This window comes from Larimichthys crocea, chromosome IX, assembly GCF_000972845.2.
Source record: "Larimichthys crocea isolate SSNF chromosome IX, L_crocea_2.0, whole genome shotgun sequence".
Lineage (NCBI taxonomy): Eukaryota > Metazoa > Chordata > Actinopteri > Sciaenidae > Larimichthys > Larimichthys crocea.
This window is the reverse complement of record NC_040019.1, coordinates 2,281,711-2,306,951: the sequence shown is the minus strand read 5'-3', so window position 1 is coordinate 2,306,951 and position 25,241 is coordinate 2,281,711. Positions and strand designations below refer to the sequence as shown.

General features: G+C 42.6%; 1 protein-coding gene and 1 pseudogene across 1 annotated transcript; one reads left to right on the top strand and one right to left on the bottom strand.

The window, feature by feature from the left end:
- The first annotated feature begins 1,485 nt into the window (after window positions 1-1,485).
- Window positions 1,486-5,038, top strand: LOC113746458 (volume-regulated anion channel subunit LRRC8A-like; annotated as a pseudogene).
- A 6,611-nt stretch (window positions 5,039-11,649) lies between these two features.
- On the bottom strand, window positions 11,650-25,038 carry LOC104926519 (leucine rich repeat containing 8 VRAC subunit A). The gene is made up of 3 exons (XM_010740392.3): window positions 24,828-25,038; window positions 17,605-19,729; window positions 11,650-16,337 (listed from the first exon to the last, which is right to left on the bottom strand). The coding sequence occupies exons 2-3, from the start codon at window positions 19,717-19,719 to the stop codon at window positions 16,062-16,064; spliced, it is 2,391 nt and encodes a 796-aa protein (XP_010738694.1). The 5' UTR covers window positions 19,720-19,729; window positions 24,828-25,038; the 3' UTR covers window positions 11,650-16,061.
- Between the last annotated feature and the right edge of the window lie 203 nt (window positions 25,039-25,241).

Here is a 25,241-nt window from a genome sequence, read left to right as displayed (position 1 = left end):
AGAAAGAAAATCTGCTTAGATTGCTGTATTTATTGCACTACTCACATTTACTGTCTGAGGAAGTAGCCTAGTTGTGGTTTCACAGAAGCACTCGAGCATAAACGGACGTCTGGGACGTCTTTTTGTTTTTGGGGTTTGTTAGTTACGTGGTCAGCTGCCACTGGAATCACTTCCAAGGTTTTTTTTCTGTCAAAAGTTCAAGCGTTTTTTTTTTTTGACTTGATCTCAGTATCCTCCCTCAGTTTGATCTGTGTGCTTTAAGCAGGATGAAAATGACACATTTCCTGTTTGTATTTGCACATCAAACAGATGGAGAAACAGTGATGGACTGAACATGCGTGCTGTGTCAGGATTGCTTCTGGCTTGCTCTGGCCTCTTGAACCGCAACGTGCTGTGGTTGGCGTGCCAGGATGCTTCGGATATGCCTGATACACAGCAAATATAAAGCGATATAATGACCGTGACTCTTTGTGTGCCGTCAGTCTGGTAACCTCTGCACTTGGCCTTAAACATGCTGACTGGCGTACGTAGAAACTGAATTGGAGTTTAGACCTGATTTTATATACGATTTATTGGGTCACATAAACAGAGCATAAAAAGATGTGGTTGTGTGTGTAACTGGCATCTAGATGATAACAAACAAACTACTCTAGAGTATTTTGACATTTGAACTGTTCAGTTCCCCTTAGTAATTGTAGTCTTGCATCATTGCTCTATACTGAAGTGGTTGGTGATATACTAATGTGTCGGTGTTCGAGTTGCCCATCGTCAGAAAAGTAATCCTAAACTTTTGATAATCGATGAGTCACTTTATTTAACCCAAAACATTTCCTGTGTCAGCTTCTCAAATGTGATGATTTGCTGTTTTCTGTAGGTTCCTGTAAATTTAATATATTTAATATACCAGACCATATTAAATATTTAATATGGTCCGGCAAAACAAAATATTTTGTAGAGGTCTTCTTGGCTCCAGGAAATATTTTATAGACAAAAATTAATTGGAAAAAATCAGATGAATGATAAAGAATCAGTTGTTGCATCTTAAGCCTTATGATTAAAATACGCAAGACCTCAGTGTCCATTTCCATTTTGAATGAAGGTAGTGCATCTTCGGTGTGGCCGAAAACCCCCCCAGAGAAGTTCATCGGATCCAACCTTGGAAAAGTCACAGCCCGATGTCACACTGCGGCACCAATCAAATGATCAGACCAAACTCCTCCCACAGTCAGCCTGAAATGTGACTGAAACTGAGATATCCAGTTCCAGCAGCCCTCCAGACCTGATTGTATCTGAATGTGGCTTTAACCTTTAATTGCTGTTTTGTTTACCACCGATACAAGCCTAAGATATGTAGTTTATTATCACAGAGGAGTACTAACTAATCGAATTGTTCATCTCTTATGTTTTGACTTGTCACTACTACTTTTCTTCTTTTTTTCTAGATAAACCATCATGATTCCCATTACTGGCTCGGTACTTTGCTGACACCCACCCGCGTACCGTATCCTGAAGCCATGGTGGGACGTTTTCACCGACTACATCTCAATCGTCATGCTGATGATTGCGGTGTTCGGTGGTACGCTGCAGGTCACGCAGGACAAGATGATTCGCCTGCCTTGCAAGTGGGTGTCACACAAGTCGTGCGAGACCATGCCCGTGCCAAATGTGAGCACCGCCTATGCACCAGAACCCAAAGGCATTCAGTATGACCTCGACCGTCATCAGTATAACTATGTCGATGCCGTCTGCTATGAGAACAAACTGCACTGGTTTGCCAAATATTTCCCCTATCTGGTGCTACTCCACACTCTTATCTTTCTGGCCTGCAGCAATTCTGGTTCACTTCCCCCGCACAAGCTCTAAACTGGAGCACTTTGTCTCCATCCTCCCAAGTGCTTTGACTCACCTGGACAACAAGGGCTTTGTCTGGACGGTGGTGGAGGAGAGCGACTCCAAGCCTCTGGGAAAAATGAACGGCTCGATGGACAAGAAGGCCTCGTGCGTGAGCGAAGATGTCGAGGCCAGCGTGCCCATGCTCCAACGAACAAAGTCCAGGATCGAACAAGGAATCGTGGATCGCTCTGAAACTGGGGTTTTGGATAAGAAGGAAGGGGAGCAGGCCAAAGCTCTTTTTGAGAAGGTGAGAAGTTCAGGATCCACGTAGAGGAAGGCGATATAGTGTATCGTCTTACTACGTCACCTCATCAAGTAATCAAGTTTATACTGATAATTAGCTACACGGTCAATTATGTACGCTACATCAGGTTTCAGCGTAGTTTGCACGGTGAACATTCAGAAACTAACAGGGTACAGCACGTTCTATTGCGCTCACCCACTGGCAACTCTTTTCAAGATTCTGGCCTGTTTCTACATCAGTTTGGTGGTGGTCTATGGGCTTATCTGCATGTACACCTCTGTTGGATGGTCAGTCGCTCCCTCAAGATATTCCTTCGAATCAATCCGCGAGGAAAGCGCTACAGCGGACATCCCCGACCTGAAGAACGACTTTGCCTTCATGCTACACATGATAGATCAGTACGATCCTCTCTACTCCAAGCGCTTCGCTGTCTTTCTGTCGGAAGTGAGCGAGAACAAGCTGAGGCAGCTGACCGAACAACGAGTGGACGCTGTGAGAAGCTGAGGCAGCGCATCACCAAGAACTCGCAGGAGAAGCTGGAGCTGCATCTGTTCATGCTCAGCGGGATCCCGGACACAGTATTTGATCTGATCGAGCTGGAGGTGCTCAAGCTGGAGCTATCCCGACTGACTATCCCACCGATCATCGCCCAGCTCTCCAACCTGAGGAGATGGGCTCTATCACACACCAGTAAAATCGAGGCTCCGGCTCTTGCTTTCCTGAGAGAGAACCTGAAGTCTCTCTTCACATCAAGTTCACGGACATCAAGGAGATCCCACTGTGGATCTACAGCCTGAAGAACCTCAGTGAGCTGCATCTAACCGGGAACCTGAGCGCTGAGAACAATCGGTACATCTCATCGACGGGCTTCGGGAGCTCAAAAAGCTCAGTTTACGTCTGAAAAGCAACCTGACCAAGCTGCCGCAGGTGGTGACGGACGTGGGCGTGCACCTCCAGAAGCTCTCCATCAATACGAGGGCACCAAGCTGATGGTGCTCAACAGCCTGAAGAAAATGGTCAACCTGACGGAGCTCGAGCTGGTTCGCTGCGATCTCGAACGCGTCCCGCACTCCATCTTCCGTCTGCACAACCTGCAGGAGATCGACCTGAAGGACACACAACCTGAAGACGATAGAGGAGTCATCAGCTTTTAAGCACCGCCACCGGCTCGTGTGCCTGAAGCTGTGGTACAACCAGATCGCTTACATCCCCATTCAGATCGGAACGCTCACCAACCTGGAGAGGCTGTACCTGAACAGGAACAGATCGAGAAAATCCCCAGCCAGCTCTTCTTCTGTCGCAAGCTGCGCTTCTTAGACCTGAGCCACAACATCTGACCAGCATCCACGCCGATGTAGGCTTCCTCCAAAACCTGCAGTACTTTGCTGTGACGGCAAACAGGGTGAGTCCGTAACCATCAGTCCCCGCTCTTCTGTCTACTTTATCATAAGATTAAGATAAGCACAAAGGCCAGATAACGTATTGACAAGGTCACAGCTATAAATTGCTATGGTCATGAGAGGGTGGGAATTATGGTTTTAAATATAACCACAGTTTTTGTTTTTTAGTTTTAGGTGTTCTTAGAAGTTCAGATTTAAGGTTGAAACGACGTATAATCTTGTTCTGATGTCATTACTGATGTGTTTACATGAGGCCAGTAAGCGAGACAATAAGGACTTCAAAGTTTAGTCACATTTATGGTATAATTACGTTTCTCTGAACCGGTTATGTTCTTTAGAGCGCGATACATCATTGCCCTTTTCACGTCGTAATCCAGCCTCCTTTCTTTTTTTAAGGAGAAAATGAAATAAAAAACATGTTCCCATCTCCTGGACATCCTGCAAAGTAAACTATTATTTTTTTGAAATCCTCTTATTTAGGATGATGCTTATTTACGTTTGCAAAGATATCCCCCTTCTTTTGAAGGACTGTGCCACATCACAGCTGGGTTAGTCCATTTAGTTTTTTTGGGGGGGGGGGTCATTTCAGTCTCAACAAATTGCTGTTTACTTGATTTGTGATGCAGGAATTTAAGCGTGTTCCTATGTGACGGTTCTCAGTCCAAGAGCGTACGGGATCATGTGTTTTCAGTAAAGGCTACTATTACTGCCCTTTTTTTACGCTGAATGGGTTCCAGCAGGTTTGTGAGCAGCCAAAAATGCTCCATTAAATGAGACCCTTCTGGTGTCTCTCTGTATTTAAAGCCTCTCTCACCTAAAATCCTCTTTAACCGTTAGCACTTTATCAATTCAAATGACTTGTGTAATCATGTCCATGGAGCTGTTTTTTCAATATGTGGATGGATTTCTGTGGAGTTAGAAGAGGTACCGGAGTACGTGATTCAGACACTTTGACTTTAATCTATTTTGATTGTTTTGAAGTCTTAGTTGTGTTATATAGTTTTAATTGGGTAACACGGATAGAGCTGAACCTGTCACTGCCGTGGAACAGCTGCCTCGTTTCCTTAATGCCCTTTGCTCACGTCGCAGCCACATCCCAGCCGAGAGGCGTATCGATTAAAGATTGAACAACTCAGCCCTTTTCTGATCACAATTAACTCACAGCCCTCATTATGTGCCTCTTATCCTCTCCGCTCCAGATCGAGACTTTGCCCCCGGAGCTGTTCAAGTGCAGAAGCTGCGCACTCTGAATCTGGGAAACAACTGCCTGCAGACGCTGCCGTCCGCTTCGGAGAGCTCACCGGGTTGACGCAGCTGGAGCTGAGAGGGAACCGTCTCGAGTGTCTCCCGTGGCGCTCGGCGAGTGTCGCCTGCTGAAGAGGAGCGGCCTGGTGGTGGAGGAGGACCTGTTTCAACACGCTGCCGTCGGAAGTCAAAGAGCAGCTCTGGAGGGCCGATAAGGAGCAGGCTTGACCTCAGCGGAGAGAAGTTTGATCGGAGAAAATAAACATGATTTTGTTTATGCAGGCAGGCAGGCAGGCAAACTTTGAGAAGTTTGAAGCAACGTGGCCACCAGAAAAGCAAAGTCTTGTTTGGTTGGTGCTTGAGGCTTTCCTGGCAGAACTATAAAAGCACGGATGCGGTGCAAATCATAAGACCTCCGGGATGTCTTTATTTTGGAAATCACTAGTTTCACGGTCGCCAAGGAAAATTCTCATAAACCAAACTCAGCGATATCGACGGTGCAGTAACGCGGCTTTTCTGTTATGTCATCCTGAATATAAAAGCTGCAAGGATGCAAGCGGGTGATGTTGAATATGCATGCCACCAGTAGGACCTTGCTAAAGCAAACCTGTTTATTAGAGAGCCAAAAAAAAACAACAAAAATACAAAAAAAAGGAAAAACTTTGCACGATTCAGCCTTGCCAGTGAGCTAAAGTGCTCTCTACCACTTCTTTGCTGATCATGTGATAAATGCACAAATGAAACATGCTCAAGCAGTGTTTGCCTGCCTTCCTCTGGCCTTGAGACTCTTTTTTTCTTTTTAATTTTTTACGGTTGTGGTGCAGCGTGACTCAGAATACTGTCAGTGTCAGTAAAATATTACGGCGCATTCGAAGCCAATTTGTTGAGGCATGAAGGTTCGGCCCTGTTTTTCTCCAGGCTCTCTGTGTGCCCCGACATGCTCGGCGGAGGAATCTTTTTATGTGAACAAAAAAAAAAAACAGTGATGAAGATCGACGGATCATCTCACAGCTTAGGCCTTAACTCAGGGACTGTTGAAGGGCAAAGAGCGAGAAAAAAAAAGCTGTCAAATATTCCAGCACACAAACGGGAACAAACTCACCCAGTACAATGTCTAATACCCCGCAGTTGTTAATTTATAACGCCGGCCCGCACGGCGGCAGATTTCCCGGCCGTACGGGAGCTGTGTGGTGGAGAAATGCATCGTTCTTCTTGGACCTTCTTTGTTTTGCCTCACTCCACATCATGTCTTACTTCCGTATATGTTTTACATTAGTTTGCACGTGTTACCGTTGTGTTTGATCATGTGAGATTGATTGTTGATCGGGACCTGCTTGAACGAGGTCAAGAATTCATTTGGTACTTTCAGATTTGGTCTACGTTTGGGCCTGTGAAACAGGAGTATTGTGATTGACTGCACAGCCATTGATTTGTTGTTTTTTGTTTAAATAATTATGTTAAGCTTATTATAGAAGATATATCTGTAAATCAAAGATCTCAGTGACCTTGTTCAATCGAAGCTAAAAGATCGTGTTTGTGTTGAAGCTTCCGGGTCAGAAAACGTTCAGAAAACTCCTCGTCAGAGTTGATTTATTGTCTTATTCATTAAAAAATATGCAAGCTTGCTAATCCACCATCAAATGACCAATAAGACGAGCAGGAATCAAGATATAAACTTTCACCACCAAAATCGTCCCTTTATCATTCTAAAATCACGTTACATTATTTAAATGACGCATGGCATAAAATCGATTGATTAAACGATCAGCTCACTATTTATTAAAACATTTGTTCACATTTTAACTTTGTGTTAACTTTTTTTTTGCCTTTATAAACAGTGTGTGTGTGTGTGTGTCCACCATCTGATGTGTGCCAGTGTGGGTTATCGAACCTTGAACATAATTCAGAGTTAATCTTATCCATCTTTCCCGCAGTGCATTTTGTCAGTGACTACCTCTCCAGACAGCACTGTACTCCTGTGTGACAGCAGTGTCGCAGTTTTCTCGTAGGCTTGTACAGTCTGTCCGACTGTCCCCAAATGTATTTTTCTATCATCGCTGATGTCCTTGGAGTTGGCGGGACATCCTTAAGTTAGAGGAAGTCACGCCGATGTGAGACAGGAGAGGTAAACAGCCGCCGGGCACAGTCAGTCCAAGAGTAAAAGCGTCGGTATCGGTGACTCAAGTGCCCAGCTGTTTTATGTGCTTGCCCTTCTCTTTGCCGTGCTCAGTTTACTCCAGGGAAAACTGGACATTTGTCAGGCTTTGCTTATCTGAAACCAGGACAAACAGGAAATCACAGAGCGAAGGAAGCTTGCTACACAAAGGGAAACATTTATTCGGTATGCAGAATATTGCATTTCCAGCATCCATGGTCCAAATTAGCGCAACATGCCTCGTGCTTGAAACACTTTTCTTGTTAAGACTTTTAGGATTTAATAGCATCATTTGTAAGTAACCCTGCTATGTTTACTCCAGCCAGGCATCTCGTTGCTAATTGGCCTTATCTTTTACAAGCCCGGTTAATGATCACAAACATCACGTTCACGTGTCGTAAAATGTATAGCCGAAATGTTTCAAGTCTTGTTTCATACATTGCAGTCGGACGGTATGTGGTCTTATTGTTACCGGCTGTTTTCTTTTTGATTTTTTTGGGATTTTAAGGGAAGTTTTGCCGTAATGATACAATTGCAACCTTTGTTCACGGTGAATCTTGGTTTCACTGAGGCCTTTTTTGGCTACATCCAAATGCCCTTCCAGGGGTCATTAGTAAAATGTTCCCTGCGTGGTCCCGTTTCTGAAAGAAGAGCCTCAGTCCTTAGTGCTGGCTAGCAACCAGTTTTAAAGTTTCAAGCAAAGGTCACAGACAAAGATGGAGAAAGGAAAAAGGAGGAAAATGACACCAGAGAAAGAGAATTACTCAGCTTTTAAAACATACAGACTCGTAGTTTGCTCTGGTTTCATTTGTGCCGATCGTGACCTGTTGGATCCAAACAACGAGGCAAGTAAAGACAAAGTCCTGGCACCATTAAGCTGTATATAATATGTATTTTACGGTGCAGTAGCTGGCTGTAAATGTAGGACAGGTCACAGGACGACTCTTACGTCGCTCAAGTAATTTGATATAGTAACACAGCTCATCGTAGTGGTGCAGTGCAGTCGCCTGTGCTGCTGACACTAAAAACTCTGTCCTGCAGTGCACCAAACGAGGACGATCAAAACAAAGCCTGTCACTCATTGCATTAAGTGTGTTTGGCCTTAATCTGGTGGTCATTAGGAGTTTGTTAATCACAGCAAATACACTTTTATTCATCGTTTAGTAAAACAGTTCTGTCCTTTATCTGACCCTGGATTCATCCTCGGGAAGCGGTTATAGTTTATGTCTCTTAAAGTTGAAGAGTGCCATAGAGAGCATCCTGCTTGAATTGCCACATATCGGCCTTTCTCCCGTTTCAGTCTGTCATGGTCGGTCCGCGTCAGCATCATGCACATCTGAATGTTTTCAGCGTCTCACTTTTTCTCCTAACATTGGATTTCTATCCACAAATATTTTTGTCCGGGATGCCTCAGTCTTATTTTTTTCTCCCCTTCCCGAACCTCCAGAGCTGTGACTACGGCCTTTGAGTCACACGATGAGCACATTTAGCTCCCCCCTTTTCTTTTTTTTTCCAGTGAAGTGACTGAGATGAGGTCGTCAGCCGCCAAAAGGAGGAAGTTCGCGTGACTAATAGGATTTCCCCTTGGTTTGGTGAAAACTCTTAATGCTAGCACTTTAATCAGTGTCAGAAGAGGTCCGTTCTCATCTGCATTTCTGAGAGAATGTGCCAAAATAATTCTGATTTCCTTCTTGTGTTGTTTCTCCTGAATGTCCAAGTACAGTCTTCTGTTTTTTTTACGTTATTCAGGCCTTACGTAGCTCGGTTTTTGTGTGAGGCAGCGTGATGGATTTCATTTCTTTGGACACAGCTCCTGTCCAGAAACTTAAACTAACATACTGTAGCGGGGTGAGCTCACCCCTCCGGCGTGTGGGCATTGTGTGCAACAGTACACTCATTGTACTGTTAAAAATCTGTAATATCTCTGAGGTGTGTACATTTCTTTTTGAACAGTCTCATATCAATTTACATGAATCCACAAATCGCATTATTTAAAAAAAAAAAAAAACTGCCATGATTGCATCGACATCTAATCTCTAAACTATGTATAAAACTTTTTTTTTTTACTAATACATGATTGTATTTACTATGTAAGATTAGTCATCTCTGTATTCTGATGCCTGTAGATCAGGGATATGTGAAAACAGTTGGTTGGTTTCTTGTTTCGCAACAATCATTGTCGAACAGAATCTGTAAACTCGGATGGACAGACTTCGTTTTAATCAGCAAACCGTCTATATCACACACATGACAAGGCCTTTTTAACGAATCGTCGCCAAGCGGACTGAACACTTGGCTTTTAAGCGGGGACGCTGTACAATGGACAACTGAACTTTTGATTTCTTAATGTTGACTCTATTTTGTACCATTCTGACACATGATATTAAAATAAACACTTACCACTGAATCCTGTTGAAGAGAGTGTTTGATTCCTCATCTCGTGTCCTGAGAACTTTGGGAAAAAAGGTTTAAATAATAAAAAGAAGAAGGCTAATTACCCTTGTCTGCTCTGGGCATCACGTGTGTTCATGAAGCATCATATGAAGCATTGATTATACTTTTCTGTTTCACCACAGGATATACATCACATTTATTTTAGTAGATACACATTTAGGGTATGTTGACTTAACACTTTCAGGTCAAATTAAATCCACTGATGCAAAATTCTGATCAAGATTTTGATGTTTCCAACATTTTTTAACCAGAATAAAACATTTTAAAAAAGCCTCAGACTACGCTGCCGAACCCATACATAACAAAAGAAGGAGTCCCACAGAGCATCGCTGCTGGCTGAGCTAACGATGAGTCACGAGCGATGAGTCATTTCCAGTAAGTTTTTTGAACATTGATATCTGGAAATGATTAATTAAATATCTCAGCATGACAGGCTTAAAAATACAAACTCAGGATAGGATGACATGGCATAATGTATGTGAGATCTCAAGCCTTACAACTTTACAGCTACTCCATTCAAAGTAAAAGTTTGCATGAAAATATCACTAAAGTAAATATGTGCGTGTTATTAAGTCAGTACCATGGAAACAAGTGTGTGAACTAGGACATAAAGTGAACAGTAACAACACCGTGGAAGGAATTCAACTAAGGTTTTTTATGTTCATTTATTATTTCAAAGTATGACAGAAGTCAAACTAATCTGTGTTGGGCATTGTAAACAATGATTCAGACAGTATACTGGTGTTTTGAATATTGACACATTATTATCTTTTAGCAGTGGTTCTTAACCTGGGTTCGATCAACCCTAGGGGTTCGGTGAGTCGGTCTCAGGGGTTCGGTGGAGCCTCCACCCTGGAATTTTTTATACCATTGTTACAACAATCTTTGTGAGCAATCGTTTTCGAGGATGCTGGACATAAAAAACTAGAAAGGAAACAGACTTTGCTGTGAAAATGACATGAGACTGGCACTTGCCAAGGTGAAGCCACGCATATCTGAACTGGTCTCTCAAAGGCAACAGCAGAAGTCACACTGAGGTAAGTTGTTGTGAGTTCATGCACTGTGTTGGTTTGTTTATTTGAACAAGGTGATGTTAATGCACGGTTCTCACACAACTATTCGCAGTTTGGTGAACAACTTCAAAAATAATCAGCGATCATGCATCCTGTGTACCCACACACACACACAGAGGAGTGTCTCCAAAAATAACCCTCAAAGAAACTAAATAATAATCTGACCACATCCATATTCCATCCTATCACCCTGGTAAGTCCAAATAAATCAATTACTGTAGCCAGTCAGTTTGAAAATATGTCTGTCTCTTTAACCTGACTTACCATCAGTGTACAGCAGGTGGCAGTGAGTAAATTAGAGGATATGCAACAAGTAAATCTTTCTGCTTTCCATCGCTCCGTCACGGATTGTTCCTATAATATGATATAATGTGTCAATATTCAAAACACCCAGTATTACTGTCTGAATCATTGTTTACAATGCCTCCAACACAGATTAGTTTGACTTCTGTCATACTTTGAAATAATAAATACATAAAAACTCCTTAGTTGAATTCCTTCCACTGTGTTGTTACTGTTCGACTTTATGTCCTAGTTCACACACTTGTTTCCATGGTATTCTAATAACACGCACATACTTTTACTCTAGTGATATTTTCATTTCAAACTTTTACTTTGAATGGAGTAGCTGTAAAGTTGTAAGGCTTGAGATCTCACATACATTATGCCATGTCATCTTATCCTGAGTTTGTATTTTTAAGCCTGTCATGCTGAGATATTTAATTAATCATTTCCAGATATCAGTGTTCAAAAACTTACTGGAAATGACTCATCGCTCGTGACTCATCGTTAGCTCAGCCAGCAGCGATGCTCTGTGGACTCCACTTTCTTTTGTTATGTATGAGTTCGGCAGTTTGTCTGAGGCTTTTTTTAAATGTTTATTCTGGTTAAAAAATGTTGGAAACATCAAAATCTTGATCAGAATTTTGCATCAGTGGATTTAAAATGTGTCAAGTTTAAGTCAACATACCCTAAATGTGTATCTACTAAAATAAATGTGATTGTATCCTGTGGTGAAACAGATAAAGTATAATCAGTGCTTCATATGATGCTTCATGAACACACAGTGATGCTCCAGAGCAGACAAGGGTCAATTAGCCTTCTTCTTTTTATTTATTTAAACCTTTTTTTTCCAGCAAAGTTCTCAGGATACGAGATGAGGAATCAACACTCTCTTCAACAGGATTCAGTGGTAAGTGTTTATTTTAATATCATGTGTCAGAATGGTACAAAAGTAGAGTCTGAACATTAAGAAATCAAAAGTTCAGTTGTCCATTGTTACAGACGTCCCCGCTTAAAAAGCCAAGTGTTCAGTCCGCTTGGCGACGATTCGTTAATAAAGGCCTTGTCATGTGTGTGATATAGACGGTTTGCTGATTAAAACGAGTCTGTCCATCCGAGTTTACAGATTCTGTTCGACAATGATTGTTGCGAAACAAGAAACCAACCAACTGTTTTCACATATCCCTGATCTACAGGCATCAGAATACAGAGATGGACTAATCTTACATAGTAAATACAATCATGTATTTAGTAAAAAACAAAAAAAAAAGTTTTATACATAGTTTAGAGATTAGATGTCGATGCAATCATGGCAGTTATTTTTTTGTTTTTTAAATAATGCGATTTGTGGATTCATGTAAATTGATATGAGACTGTTCAAAAAGAAATGTACACACCTCAGAGATATTACAGATTTTTTAACAGTACAATGACGTGTACTGTTGCACACAATGCCCACACGCCGGAGGGGTGAGCTCACCTCCGCTTACAGTATGTTAAGTTTGTTTTCTGGACAGGAGCTGTGTCCAAAGAAATGAAATCCATCACGCTGCCTCACACAAAAACCGAGCTACGTAAGGCCTGAATAACGTAAAAAACAAAGACCGTCATTGGACATTCAGGAGAAACAACACAAAAAAGAAATCAGAATTATTTTGGCGCATTCTCTCAGAAATGTAGATGAGAACGGACCTCTTCTGACACTGATTAAAGTGCTTGCATTAAGAGTTTTCACCAAACCAAGGGGAAATCCTATTAGTCACGCGAACTTCCTCCTTTTGGCGGCTGACTGACCTCATCTCAGTCACTTCACTGGAAAAAAAAAGAAAAGGGGGGAGCTAAATGTGCTCATCGTGTGACTCAAAGGCCGTAGTCACAGCTCTGGAGGTTCGGGAAGGGGGAGAAAAAATAAGACTGAGGCAATTCCCGGACAAAAATATTTGTGGATAGAAATCCAAATGTTAGGAGGAAAAAGTGAGACGCTGAAAACATTCAGATGTGTCATGATGCTGACGCGGACTGACCATGACAGAGCTGAAACGGGAGAAAGGTCCAGATGTATGTGCAATTCAAGCAGGATGCTCTCTATGGCACTCTTCAACTTTAAGAGAAACATAAACTATAACCGCTTCCCAGAGGATGAATCCAGGGTCAGATAAAGGACAGAACTGTTTTACTAAACGATGAATAAAAGTGTATTTTGCTGTGATTACACAACTCCTAATGACCACCAGATTAAGGCCAAACACACTTAATGCAATGAGTGACAGGCTTTGTTTTGATCGTCCTCGTTTGGTGCACTGCAGGACAGAGATTTTTAGTGTCAGCAGCACAGGCGACTGCACTGCACCACTACGATGAGCTGTGTTACTATATCAAATTTACTTTGGAGCGACGTATAAGTCGTCCTGTGACCTGTCCCTACATTTACAGCCAGCTACTGCACCGTAAAATACATATTATATACAGCTTAATGGTGCCAGGACTTTGTCTTTACTTGCCGTCGTTGTTTGGAATCCAACAGGTCACGATCGGCACAAATGAAACCAGAGCAAACATATCGAGTCTGTATGTTTTAAAAGCTGAGTAATTCTCTTTCTCTGGTGTCATTTTCCTCCTTTTTCCTTTCTCTCATCTTTGTCTGTGACCTTTGCTTGAAACTTTAAAACTGGTTGCTAGCCAGCACACTAAGGACTGAGGCTCTTCTTTCAGAAACGGGACCACGCAGGGAACATTTTACTAATGACCCCTGGAAGGGCATTTGGATGTAGCCAAAAAGGCCTCAGTGAAACCAAGATTCACCGTGAACAAAGGTGCAATTGTATCATTACGGCAAAACTTCCCTTAAAATCCCCAAAATTTAAAAAGAAAACAGCCGGTAACAATAAGACCACATACCGTCCGACTGCAATGTATGAAACAAAGACTTGAAACATTTCGGCTATACATTTTACGACACGTGAACGTGATGTTTGTGATCATTAACCGGGCTTGTAAAAGATAAGGCCATATTAGCAACGAGATGCCTGGCTGGAGTAAACATAGCAGGGTTACTTACAAATGATGCTATTAAATCCTAAAAGTCTTAACAAGAAAAGTGTTTCAAGCAGACGAGGCATGTTGCGCTAATTTGGACCATGGACGCTGGAAATCGCATATTCTGCATACTCGAATAAATGTTTCCCTTTGTGTAGCAAGCTTCCTTCACTCTGTGATTTCCTGTTTGTCCTGGTTTTCAGATAAGCAAAGCGCTGACAAATGTCCAGTTTTCCCTGGAGTAAACTGAGCACGGCAAAGAGAAGGGCAAGCACATAAAACAGCTGGGCACTTGAGTCACCGATACCGACGCTTTTACTCTTGGACTGACTGTGCCCGGCGGCTTGTTTACGCTCTCCTGTCTCACATCGGCGTGACTTCCTCTAACTTAAGGATGTCCCGCCAACTCAAGGACAATCAGCGATGATAGAAAATACATTTTGGGGACAGTTGGGACAGACTGTACAAGCCTACGAGAAAACTGCGACACTGCTGTCACACACAGGAGGTACAGTGCTGCTCTGGAGAGGTAGTCACTGACAAAATGCACTGCGGGGAAGATGGATAAAGATTAACTCTGAATTATGTTCAAGGTTCGATAACCTCACACTGGCACACATCAGATAGGTGGACACACACACACACTGTTTATAAAGGCAAAAAAAAGTTAACACAAAGTTAAAATGTGAACAAATGTTTTAATAAATAGTGAGCTGATCGTTTAATCAATCGATTATTTATGCCATGCGTCATTTAAATAATTGTAACTGTGATTTTAGAATGATAAATCGGGACGATTTTGGTGGTGAAAGTTCAGTATCTTGATTCCTGCTCGTCTTATTGGTCATTTGATGGTGCGATTAGCAAGCTTGCATATGTTTTAATTGAATTAAGACAATAAATCAACTCTGACGAGGAGTTTTCTGAACGTTTCTGACCCGGAAGCTTCAACACAAACACGATCTTTTAGCTTTCGATTGAACAAAGGTCACTTGAGATCTTTGATTTACAGATATATCTTCTATAATAAGCTTAACATAAATTATTAAACAAAAAACAACAAATCAATGGCTGTGCAGTCAATCACAATACATCCTGTTTCACAGGCCCAAACGTAGATACCAAATCTGAAAGTACCAAATGAATTCTTGACCTCGTTTCAAGCAGGTCCGATCAACAATCAATCTCACATGATCAAACACAACGGTAACACGTGCAAACTAATGTAAAAACATATACGGAAGTAAGACATGATGTGGAGTGAGGCAAAACAAAGAAGGTCCAAGAAGAACGATGCATTTCTCCACCACACAGCTCCCGTACGGCCGGGAAATCTGCCGCCGTGCGGGCCGGCGTTATAAATTAACAACTGCGGGGTACTTAGACATTGTACTGGGTGAGTTTGTTCCCGTTTGTTGCTGCTGAATATTTGACAGCTTTTTTTTCGCTCTCTCGCCGCTTCAACAGTCCTCTGAGTTAAGGCCTAAGCTTGTGAGATGATCCGTCGATCTTCATCACAGTTTTTTTTTTGTTCACATAAAAAGATTCCTCCGCCGAGCATGTCGGGGCACACAGAGAGCCTGGAGGAAAAACAGGGCCGAACCTTCATGCCTCAACAAATTGGCTGTCGAATGCGCCGTAATTATTTTACTGACATCTGACAGTATTCTGAGTCACGCTGCACCACAACCGTAAAAAATTAAAAAGAAAAAAAGAGTCTCAAGGCCAGAGGAAGGTCAGGCAAACACTGCTGTGAGCATGTTTCATTTGTGCATTTATCACATGATCAGCAAAGAAGTGGTAGAGAGCACTTTAGCTCACTGGCAAGGCTGAATCGTGCAAAGTTTTTCCTGTTTTTTGTATTTTTGTTGTTTTTTTTGGCTCTCTAATAAACAGGTTTGCTTTAGCAAGGTCCTACTGGTGGCATGCATATTCAACATCACCCGCTTGCATCCTTGCAGCTTTTATATTCAGGATGACATAACAGAAAAGCCGCGTTACTGCACCGTCGATTATCGCTGAGTTTGGTTTATGAGAATTTTCCTTGGCGACCGTGAAACTAGTGATTTCCAAAATAAAGACATCCTCGGAGGTCTTATGATTTGCACCGCATCCGTGCTTTTATAGTTCTGCCAGGAAAGCCTCAAGCACCAACCAAACAAGACTTTGCTTTTCTGGTGGCCTACGTTGCTTCAAACTTCTCAAAGTTTGCCTGCCTGCCTGCCTGCATAAACAAAATCATTGTTTATTTTCTCCGATCAAACTTCTCTCCGCTGAGGTCAAGCCTGCTCCTTATCGGCCCTCCAGAGCTGCTCTTTGACTTCCGACGGCAGCGTGTTGAACAGGTCCTCCTCCACCACCAGGCCGCTCCTCTTCAGCAGGCGACACTCGCCGAGCTCCACGGGGAGACACTCGAGACGGTTCCCTCTCAGCTCCAGCTGCGTCAACCCGGTGAGCTCTCCGAAGCGCGACGGCAGCGTCTGCAGGCAGTTGTTTCCCAGATTCAGAGTGCGCAGCTTCTTGCACTTGAACAGCTCCGGGGGCAAAGTCTCGATCTGGAGCGGAGAGGATAAGAGGCACAATAATGAGGGCTGTGAGTTAATTGTGATCAGAAAAGGGCTGAGTTGTTCAATCTTTAATCGATACGCCTCTCGGCTGGGATGTGGCTGCGACGTGAGCAAAGGGCATTAAGAAAACGAGGCAGCTGTTCCACGGCAGTGACAGGTTCATCTCTGGTTACCCAATTAAAACTATATAACACAACTAAGACTTCAGCACAGAAACAAATCAAAATAAGATTAAAGTCTCATTACAAATGTAGGATACTGGAGGAAGAGAAAAAAGGTGTCACGTACTCCGGTACCCTCTTCTAACTCCACAGAAATCACATCCACATACTGAAAAAACAGCTCCATGGACATGATTACACAAGTCATTTGAATTGATAACGTGCTAACGGTGTAAAGAGGATTTAGGCGAGAGAGGCTTTAAATACAGAGAGACACCAGAAGGGTCTCATTTAATGGAGCTATTTTTGGCTGCTCACAAACCTGCTGGAACCCATTTCAGCGTAAAAAAAGGGCAGTAATAGTAGCCTTTACTAAAAACACATGATCCCGTACGCTCTTGGACTGAGAACCGTCACATAGCGAACACGCTTAAATTCCTGCATCACAAATCAAGTAAACAGCAATTTGTTGAGACTGAAATGACCCCCCCCCAAAAAAAACTAAATGGACTAACCCAGCTGTGATGTGGCACAGTCCTTCAAAAGGAAGGGGGATTATCTTTGCAAACGTAAATAAGCATCATCCTAAATAAGAGGATTTCAAAAAAATAATAGTTTACTTTGCAGGATGTCCACAGGAGATGGGAACATGTTTTTTATTTTCATTTTCTCCTCTAAAAAAAGAAAGGAGGCTGGATTACGACGTGAAAAGGGCAATGAGTGTATCGCGCTCTAAAGAATCATAACACGGTTTCAGAGAAACGTAATTATACCATAAATGTGACTAAACTTTGAAGTCCCTTATTGTCTCGGCTTACTGGCCTCATGTAAACATCATGTGTGACATCAGTATAAACTGACATCAGAACAAGATTATATCGTCCTTTCAACCTTAAATCTGAACTTCTAAGAACACCTAAAACTAAAAAACAAAACTGTGGTTATCTTTAAAACCATAATTCCCAACCTCTCTATGACCATAGCATTTATGAGCTGTGACCTTTGTCAATACGTTATCTGGCCTTTGTGCTTATCTTACTCTTATGATAAAGTAAGACAGAGGAGTGATGGTGGACTGATGGTTACGGACTCACCCTGTTTGCCGTCACGGCGAAGTACTGCAGGTTCTGGAGGAAGCCTACATCGGCGTGGATGCTGGTCAGATTGTTGTGGCTCAGGTCTAAGAAGCGCAGCTTGCGACAGAAGAAGAGCTGGCTGGGGATTTTCTCGATCTTGTTCCTGTTCAGGTACAGCCTCTCCAGGTTGGTGAGCGTTCCGATCTGAATGGGGATGTAAGCGATCTGGTTGTACCACAGCTTCAGGCACACGAGCCGGTGCAGGTGCTGAAAGCTGATGATCTCCTCTATCGTCTTCAGGTTGTTGTCCTTCAGGTCGATCTCCTGCAGGTTGTGCAGACTGAAGATGGAGTGCGGGACGCGTTCGAGATCGCAGCGAACCAGCTCGAGCTCCGTCAGGTTGACCATTTTCTTCAGGCTGTTGAGCACCATCAGCTTGGTGCCCTCGTTATTGATGGAGAGCTTCTGGAGGTGCACGCCCACGTCCGTCACCACCTGCGGCAGCTTGGTCAGGTTGCTTTTCAGACGTAACACTTTGAGCCTTTTGAGCTCCCGAAGCCCGTCGATGACGATGTACCGATTGTTCTCAGCGCTCAGGTTCCCGGTTAGATGCAGCTCACTGAGGTTCTTCAGGCTGTAGATCCACAGTGGGATCTCCTTGATGTCCGTGAACTTGATGTGAAGAGACTTCAGGTTCTCTCTCAGGAAAGCAAGAGCCGGAGCCTCGATTTTAGCTGGTGTGTGATAGAGCCACATCTCCCTCAGGTTGGAGAGCTGGGCGATGATCGGTGGGATAGTCACGTCGGGGATAAGCTCCAGCTTGAGCACCTCCAGCTCGATCAGATCAAATACTGTGTCCGGGATCCCGCTGAGCATGAACAGATGCAGCTCCAGCTTCTCCTGCGAGTTCTTGGTGATGCGCTGCCTCAGCTTCTCCAGCGTCCACTCGTTGTTCAGGTTCAGCTGCCTCAGCTTGTTCTCGCTCACTTCCGACAGAAAGACAGCGAAGCGCTTGGAGTAGAGAGGATCGTACTGATCTATCATGTGTAGCATGAAGGCAAAGTCGTTCTTCAGGTCGGGGATGTCGCTGTAGCTGCTTTCCTCGCGGATTGATTCGAAGGAATATCGTTTGAGGGAGCGACTGACCATCCAACAGAGGGTGTACATGCAGATAAGCCCATAGACCACCACCAAACTGATGTAGAAACAGGCCAGAATCTTGAAAAGAGTTGCCAGTGGGTGAGCGCAATAGAACGTGCTGTACCCTGTTAGTTTCTGAATGTTCACCGTGCAAACTACGCTGAACCTGATGTAGCGTACATAATTGACCGTGTAGCTAATTATCAGTATAAACTTGATTACTTTGATGATGGTCTGACGTATGTAAAGACGATACACTATATCGCCTTCCTCTACGTGGATCCTGAACTTCTTCACCTTCTCAAAAAGAGCTTTGGCCTGCTCCCCTTCCTTCTTATCCAAAACCCCAGTTTCAGAGCGATCCACGATTCCTTGTTCGATCCTGGACTTTGTTCGTTGGAGCATGGGCACGCTGGCCTCGACATCTTCGCTCACGCACGAGGCCTTCTTGTCCATCGAGCCGTTCATTTTTCCCAGAGGCTTGGAGTCGCTCTCCTCCACCACCGTCTCAGACAAAGCCCTTGTTGTCCAGGGTGAGTCAAAGCACTTGAGGAGGATGGAGACAAAGTGCTCCAGTTTAGAGCTTGTGCGGGGGAACTTGAACCAGAAGTTGCTGCAGGCCAGAAAGATAAGAGTGTGGAGTAGCACCAGATAGGGGAAATATTTGGCAAACCAGTGCAGTTTGTTCTCATAGCAGACGGCATCGACATAGTTATACTGATGACGGTCGAGGTCATACTGAATGCCTTTGGGTTCTGGTGCATAGGCGGTGCTCACATTTGGCACGGGCATGGTCTCGCACGACTTGTTGACCACCCACTTGCAAGGCAGGCAGATCATCTTGTCCTGCGTGACCTGCAGCGTACCACCGAACACCGCAATCATCAGCATGACGATTGAGATGTAGTCGGTGAAAACGTCCCACCATGGCTTCAGGATACGGTACGCTGGCTGGGTGTCAGCAAAGTACCGGAGCTCAGTAATGGGAATCATGATGGTTTATCTAGAAAAAAAGACAGAAAACAGAGTTAGTTAGTGACAAGTTCAAAACATAATGGACTGGATTTTGGAAACCACAAAATTCTCTGATTATGTTCTAGTTTTTTTACTCCTCTGTGATAATAAACTACATATCCTTAGGCTTGTATCGGTGGTAAACAAAACAAGCAATTTAAAGGTTAAAGCCACATTCAGATACAATCAGGTCTGGAGGGCTGCTGGAACTGGATATCTCAGTTTCAGTCACATTTCAGGCTGACTGTGGAGGAGTTTGGTCTGATCATTTGATTGGTGGCCGCAGTGTGACATCGGGCTGTACTTTTCCAAAGGTTGGATCCGACTGAACTTCTCTGGGGGGTTTTTCGGCCACACCGAAGATGCACTACCTTCATTCAAATGAAAATGGACACTGAATGAGGTCTTGCTGGTATTTTAATCACAAGGCTTAAGATGCAACAACTGATTCTTTATCAGTTCATCTGATTTTCTCAATTAAATTGATGTCTATAAAAGATTTCCTGGAGCCAAAGAAGACCTCTACAAAATGATTTGTTTTGCCAGACCATATTAAATATTTAATATGGTCTGGTATATTAAATAATATTGAATTTACAGGAACCTACAGAAAACAGCAAATCATCACATTTGAGAAGCTGACACAGGAAATGTTTTGGGTTAAATAAAAGTGACTCATCGATTATCAAAAGTTTAGGATTACTTTTCTGACGATGGGCAACTCGAACACCCGACACAGTTAGTATATCACCAACCACTTCATGTATAGAGCAATGATGCAAGACTACAATTCCTAAGGGGAACTGAACAAGTTCAAATGTCAAAATACTCTAGAGTAGTTTGTTTGTTATCATCGTAGATGCCAGTTACACACACACCAATCTTTTTATGCTCTTGTTTATGTGACCCAATAAATCGTATATAAAATCCAGGTCTAAACTCCAATTCAGTTCTACGTACAGCCCAGTCAGCATGTTTAAGGCCAAGTGCAGAGGTTACCAGACTGACGGCACACAAAGAGTCACGGTCATTATATTCGCTTTATATTTGCTGTGTATCAGGCATATCCGAAGCATCCTGCACGCGCAACCGACAGCACGTTGCGGTTCAGAGACTGCAGAGCAAGCCAGAAGCAATCCTGACACAGCACGCATGTTCAGTCCAGTCACTGTTTCTCCATCTGTTCTGATGTGCAAATACAAACAGGAAATGTGTCATTTTCACTGCTTAAAAGCACACAGATCAAACTGAGGGAGGATACTGAGATCAAGTCAAAAAAAAAAAACAGCTTGAACTTTGACAGAAAAAACTCTTGGAAGTGATTCCAAGTGGCAGCTGACCACGTAACTAACAAACCCCAAAACCAAAAAGACCGTCCCAGACGTCCGTTTATGCTCGAGTGCTTCTGTGAAACCACAACTAGGCTACTTCCTCAGACAGTAAATGTGAGTAGTGCAATAAATACAGCAATCTAAGCAGATTTTCTTTCTTATTCGGTAGTTTCAGCACTTAATTATAGACTAAGCTGTTACATGGAATAAAAGTTTGATGTCGACAAACCTCATCTTGCAATATATCCAAGAGAATATGCAAATGTCATGATCTTATCACTTCTGCTTCCTACTTTAATACAAATTTGGGGACAAAAAAACCTCTCCGTCTGCTCTACTCAACCTTTACTTACAAAAAAAAAAAAAGGATGAAAGAGGATAGCTGGTCAAGCGGTCACAAAAAAAGCCTTGTTTTATCCAGTTCAAACCAGAATGGCAGTACAGTCACTGTGGGCCTCCTCTGTTAAGGTTGTTGCTTTACTTCAGCTGAGAAATTACAGCACACACACACACTGACGGAGACACCTTCTCTCTCTATTAAAAACAATGGTACATTAAATATGTTTTGGCTCATAGTGTCATCATAGTTTAGCAACACATAAGAAACCAAAAACTTGCTTTTGCCATTTCCTTTTGCCAAACATAGATGGCAGAGATTCTTGAAGTAGTAGGCCTATTTCAAACTGTAGATAAAAAGCCTGTCACGTCAACCGACTACACTGATAAGATCGAATAAACTGTAGGAACAAAGATTCATGTCCCATGTCTTAAAATAAAAGACAGACTCGAGCATTTCAGGAGCTACTCTCGAGCACTGAACTCACAGAGTGAGGTAATCGCGGTTACTGATATGTTAAGTTTAAAAGAACATCCAAGACTTGTTTCACATCATCTTGGCACAAGAAAATAAACAACAGTCTGCAAGCAGTCTTATCTGGTCTTTGCATCACACTGCCAAACCACGCCTCCACAATTTCAGCCGAGGACTTCTCTTTTGAGGAACTAGAGCGATGTGATCACTCTCCCCATACTTCTGCAAACACGAATATGATATCCTTATCCTGGATTAGACTGTAAAGATAGCAGTCCGGTATTTCAGTACAATAAAATACAACAGAAGGAACTCTTCTCTTGGCTTTCTGTTTGTGGCCTTAACACGGTACGTTCCTCCTGAAGTTGTTCTCTGAACAGAGTTGCTTTTGTGTAGGCAGTCTTTGGCGATGGGGCTCTGACACATGGGCTGAGGGAGGTGCAGGTGAACCTGGCCGCTGTGAGAGCCAATACATTACAGAGCCGAGTATAAATTCGCTCAAGGACGCCGGTGTCTCTCGACTGAAGCTGCAGTCAAACAGGACACTAGAGAAAATTCATACTGTATCTACTGAGAGTTGAAGGAGGTTGGAAACCAATGATCAGTTGTACTCGTGGTGTGCTTCATCAGGACCGGTTGTTCAATAGAGCTATACCTTCAGAAAAACGACCACTCTCAGGTTTCCGACACCGGAATTGCTGAGGCCGCTTTCCGAAACATTCACACCCAGATGTTCCAGCTGTGCAAAGGTGAAGAAGTAGTCCAGGGATAAACCTCTTTTTTTAATCCTCGACAGCTATTTTGTCACCATTCATTCTTCTTGGGTATAACCAAACCCTTTGTCTTGTTTGTGTATGTGTTAGACAGGCAACCTGCCCAAGATCTCTCACCCCAATCCATGCTTCAACCCTGAAGAAGATAAGTGGTTTGGGAAATAGAAGAACACCAAGCCATCACTAATAGTTGGCTCGAACTTTTATTACATTCCATTAGATTGATGTGCTTTTTGTGTTTGGTATATTGCTCAATATTCTCCCTGAAACAATCTCAACATCTCCGGTTTCCATCCAGGGACTAGAATGCAACCAAAGGCAACAGAGATCATCACATATTTACTGACTAATGCTGTGTCATGATAATGGACACTATCATACATCATGGCTGGGTAATTAATAAGGGATTAGGGCAAATTTGGAGATGAATAATGTTGTGATTGTTGCTTAACTCATACCGGACTAGACCTACTGGATTAGGTGCTCAGAAAAAGCTGACACAATTAGTCATTTAATTGAGTAACACAAACTTAAATAAGCAACTATTTTGATTAATCGTGTCATTTTTTCAAGCAAAAATGAAAGAAATGTCTCCGATGTGAGGATTTGCTGACATTGTACATTGAATATTTTGGGGTTTTACCTGTTAGCTGGACAAAATAAGACATTTGAAGAAGTCACATTTGGCTTTACAAAGCAATAATTGACTTTTTTTTACGATTTCCTGATCAGATGAATCAATCATGAAGTAACTGTTAGTTGCACAACTCTAACAAACTTTATAAAAAGGCACTAATATGATTTTGACTCCTCAATGACAACGATTAAGCCTCTCGGTCAATGGGCCAATGTTTTGGAGCTGCCGATGTACCCAGCAGTCATGATAATGGACACTATCATACATCATGGCTGGGTAATTAATAAGGGATTAGGGCAAATTTGGAGATAAATAATGTTGTGATTGTTGCTTAACTCATACTGGACTAGACCTACTGGATTAGGTGCTCAAATAAAGCTGACACAATTAGTCATTTAATTGAGTAACACAAACTTAAATAAGCAACTATTTTGATTAATCGTGTCATTTTTTTAAGCAAAAATGAAAGATTTTTTTTTACATTTACACACCTGAGAGACACAGGTCATCCAAAACAGCTTATGATGATGATATAATTTAACTAATGTGTCTGGTTATTAAGCCAATATTACATGGGCAGATGAAAGAGCTATAATAAGCTATATACAGGGTTCCCACACCTTTTTCATGAACAAATTCAAGCACCTTCAAGCACCAGTTTTTCCATTTTTCCAGCACCTTTAAATAGGTAGCCTACTAGTTGTGTTTGCCATGATGGTCATGGGAAGCGCAGCGGTGCCACTGTATGGCATAATAATATGGGTCTAATTAGCATTATTTCATATGGTGGTAGATTGACTGTTTTTTAACTAATTGTGAATTGGCTTGTATTTGTCAGCTTGTGAGCGGTGTATTGTGTAACTACCATAGCGCAATAACAGTGACAAATAGACAAATTTCAAGCATTTTCAAGCACTTCACAAAAAATTCAAGCATTTTCACAACCTTGAAAACACTGAATTGAAATTCAAGCATTTTCAAGGAATTCAAGCACTCGTGTGAACCCTGTATATATATATGTATATGACAGCAGTCCTATATATATATATATAGTGAGTGTGACATTATTTGCATAGTGATTCACCATGAGGGAATATTAACACACTTCATAATGGAGACACTACATATAAAACAACATTGCTTTAAGGCCTCACATTTTTAAAAAAAGAAAAAGGCATGGATCATAATTCATACCCCCCCTAAAAAATTAAAAATCTATAGTTTACTGTCTTAGTAAACACCTTACCTTACCTTGCTGGCCTTCAGCCTTCAGACTAAAACGTTACTGATATGACCGAGGATGTTTCGTAAGCGATTAATAGAGTAACATAAACCAGAGGTAACGTAACCTTTTCCATAAAGTGGACTTCTCCTCCGACAGTGCCGCCGTTCATCGACGGGAATCGGTGTCTCTCTCACACCGATGCCCGGTTAGCAAACTGCGGCAGTTGAATCAGTCCCGGAGCCACAAAGCTAGCTCCTTACACACACACCTTTAAAATAAATAATGTAAATAAATAAAATAATTAACCCACCTGTTTTATTGAAGCCGGTGTCTCTCGCCACCTCCTCACACGGGTGACACATTTCTCAAACGGCTCTCAGCAGCTGTTGCCCGGTTCTCCGGTTTTTTTTTCACGACACCGGGCCGTTAGCCCTCGCGCGACAGTGACGGAGGTGGAAACCGCTCGAGCTCGGCGTGAGGGGAGTGAGGCGCTCGCGGAGATAACTGCTGCTGCTGCACGGGACTGCCGGAAGTACCAGCAACGCTGTCACTATCAAGATAAAAGCACGGCGATTGTGTGCTGAAGTGCTGTGCCCAAAATCTCTAATAATCATAATAATAATCTAAATATAGATCTGATATAGATCTGAAACGGATCCTCACCTACCTGTTCTGTTACTTTGATATCCACTTCGTTCATTAAGAATAATCTAAATATATATCT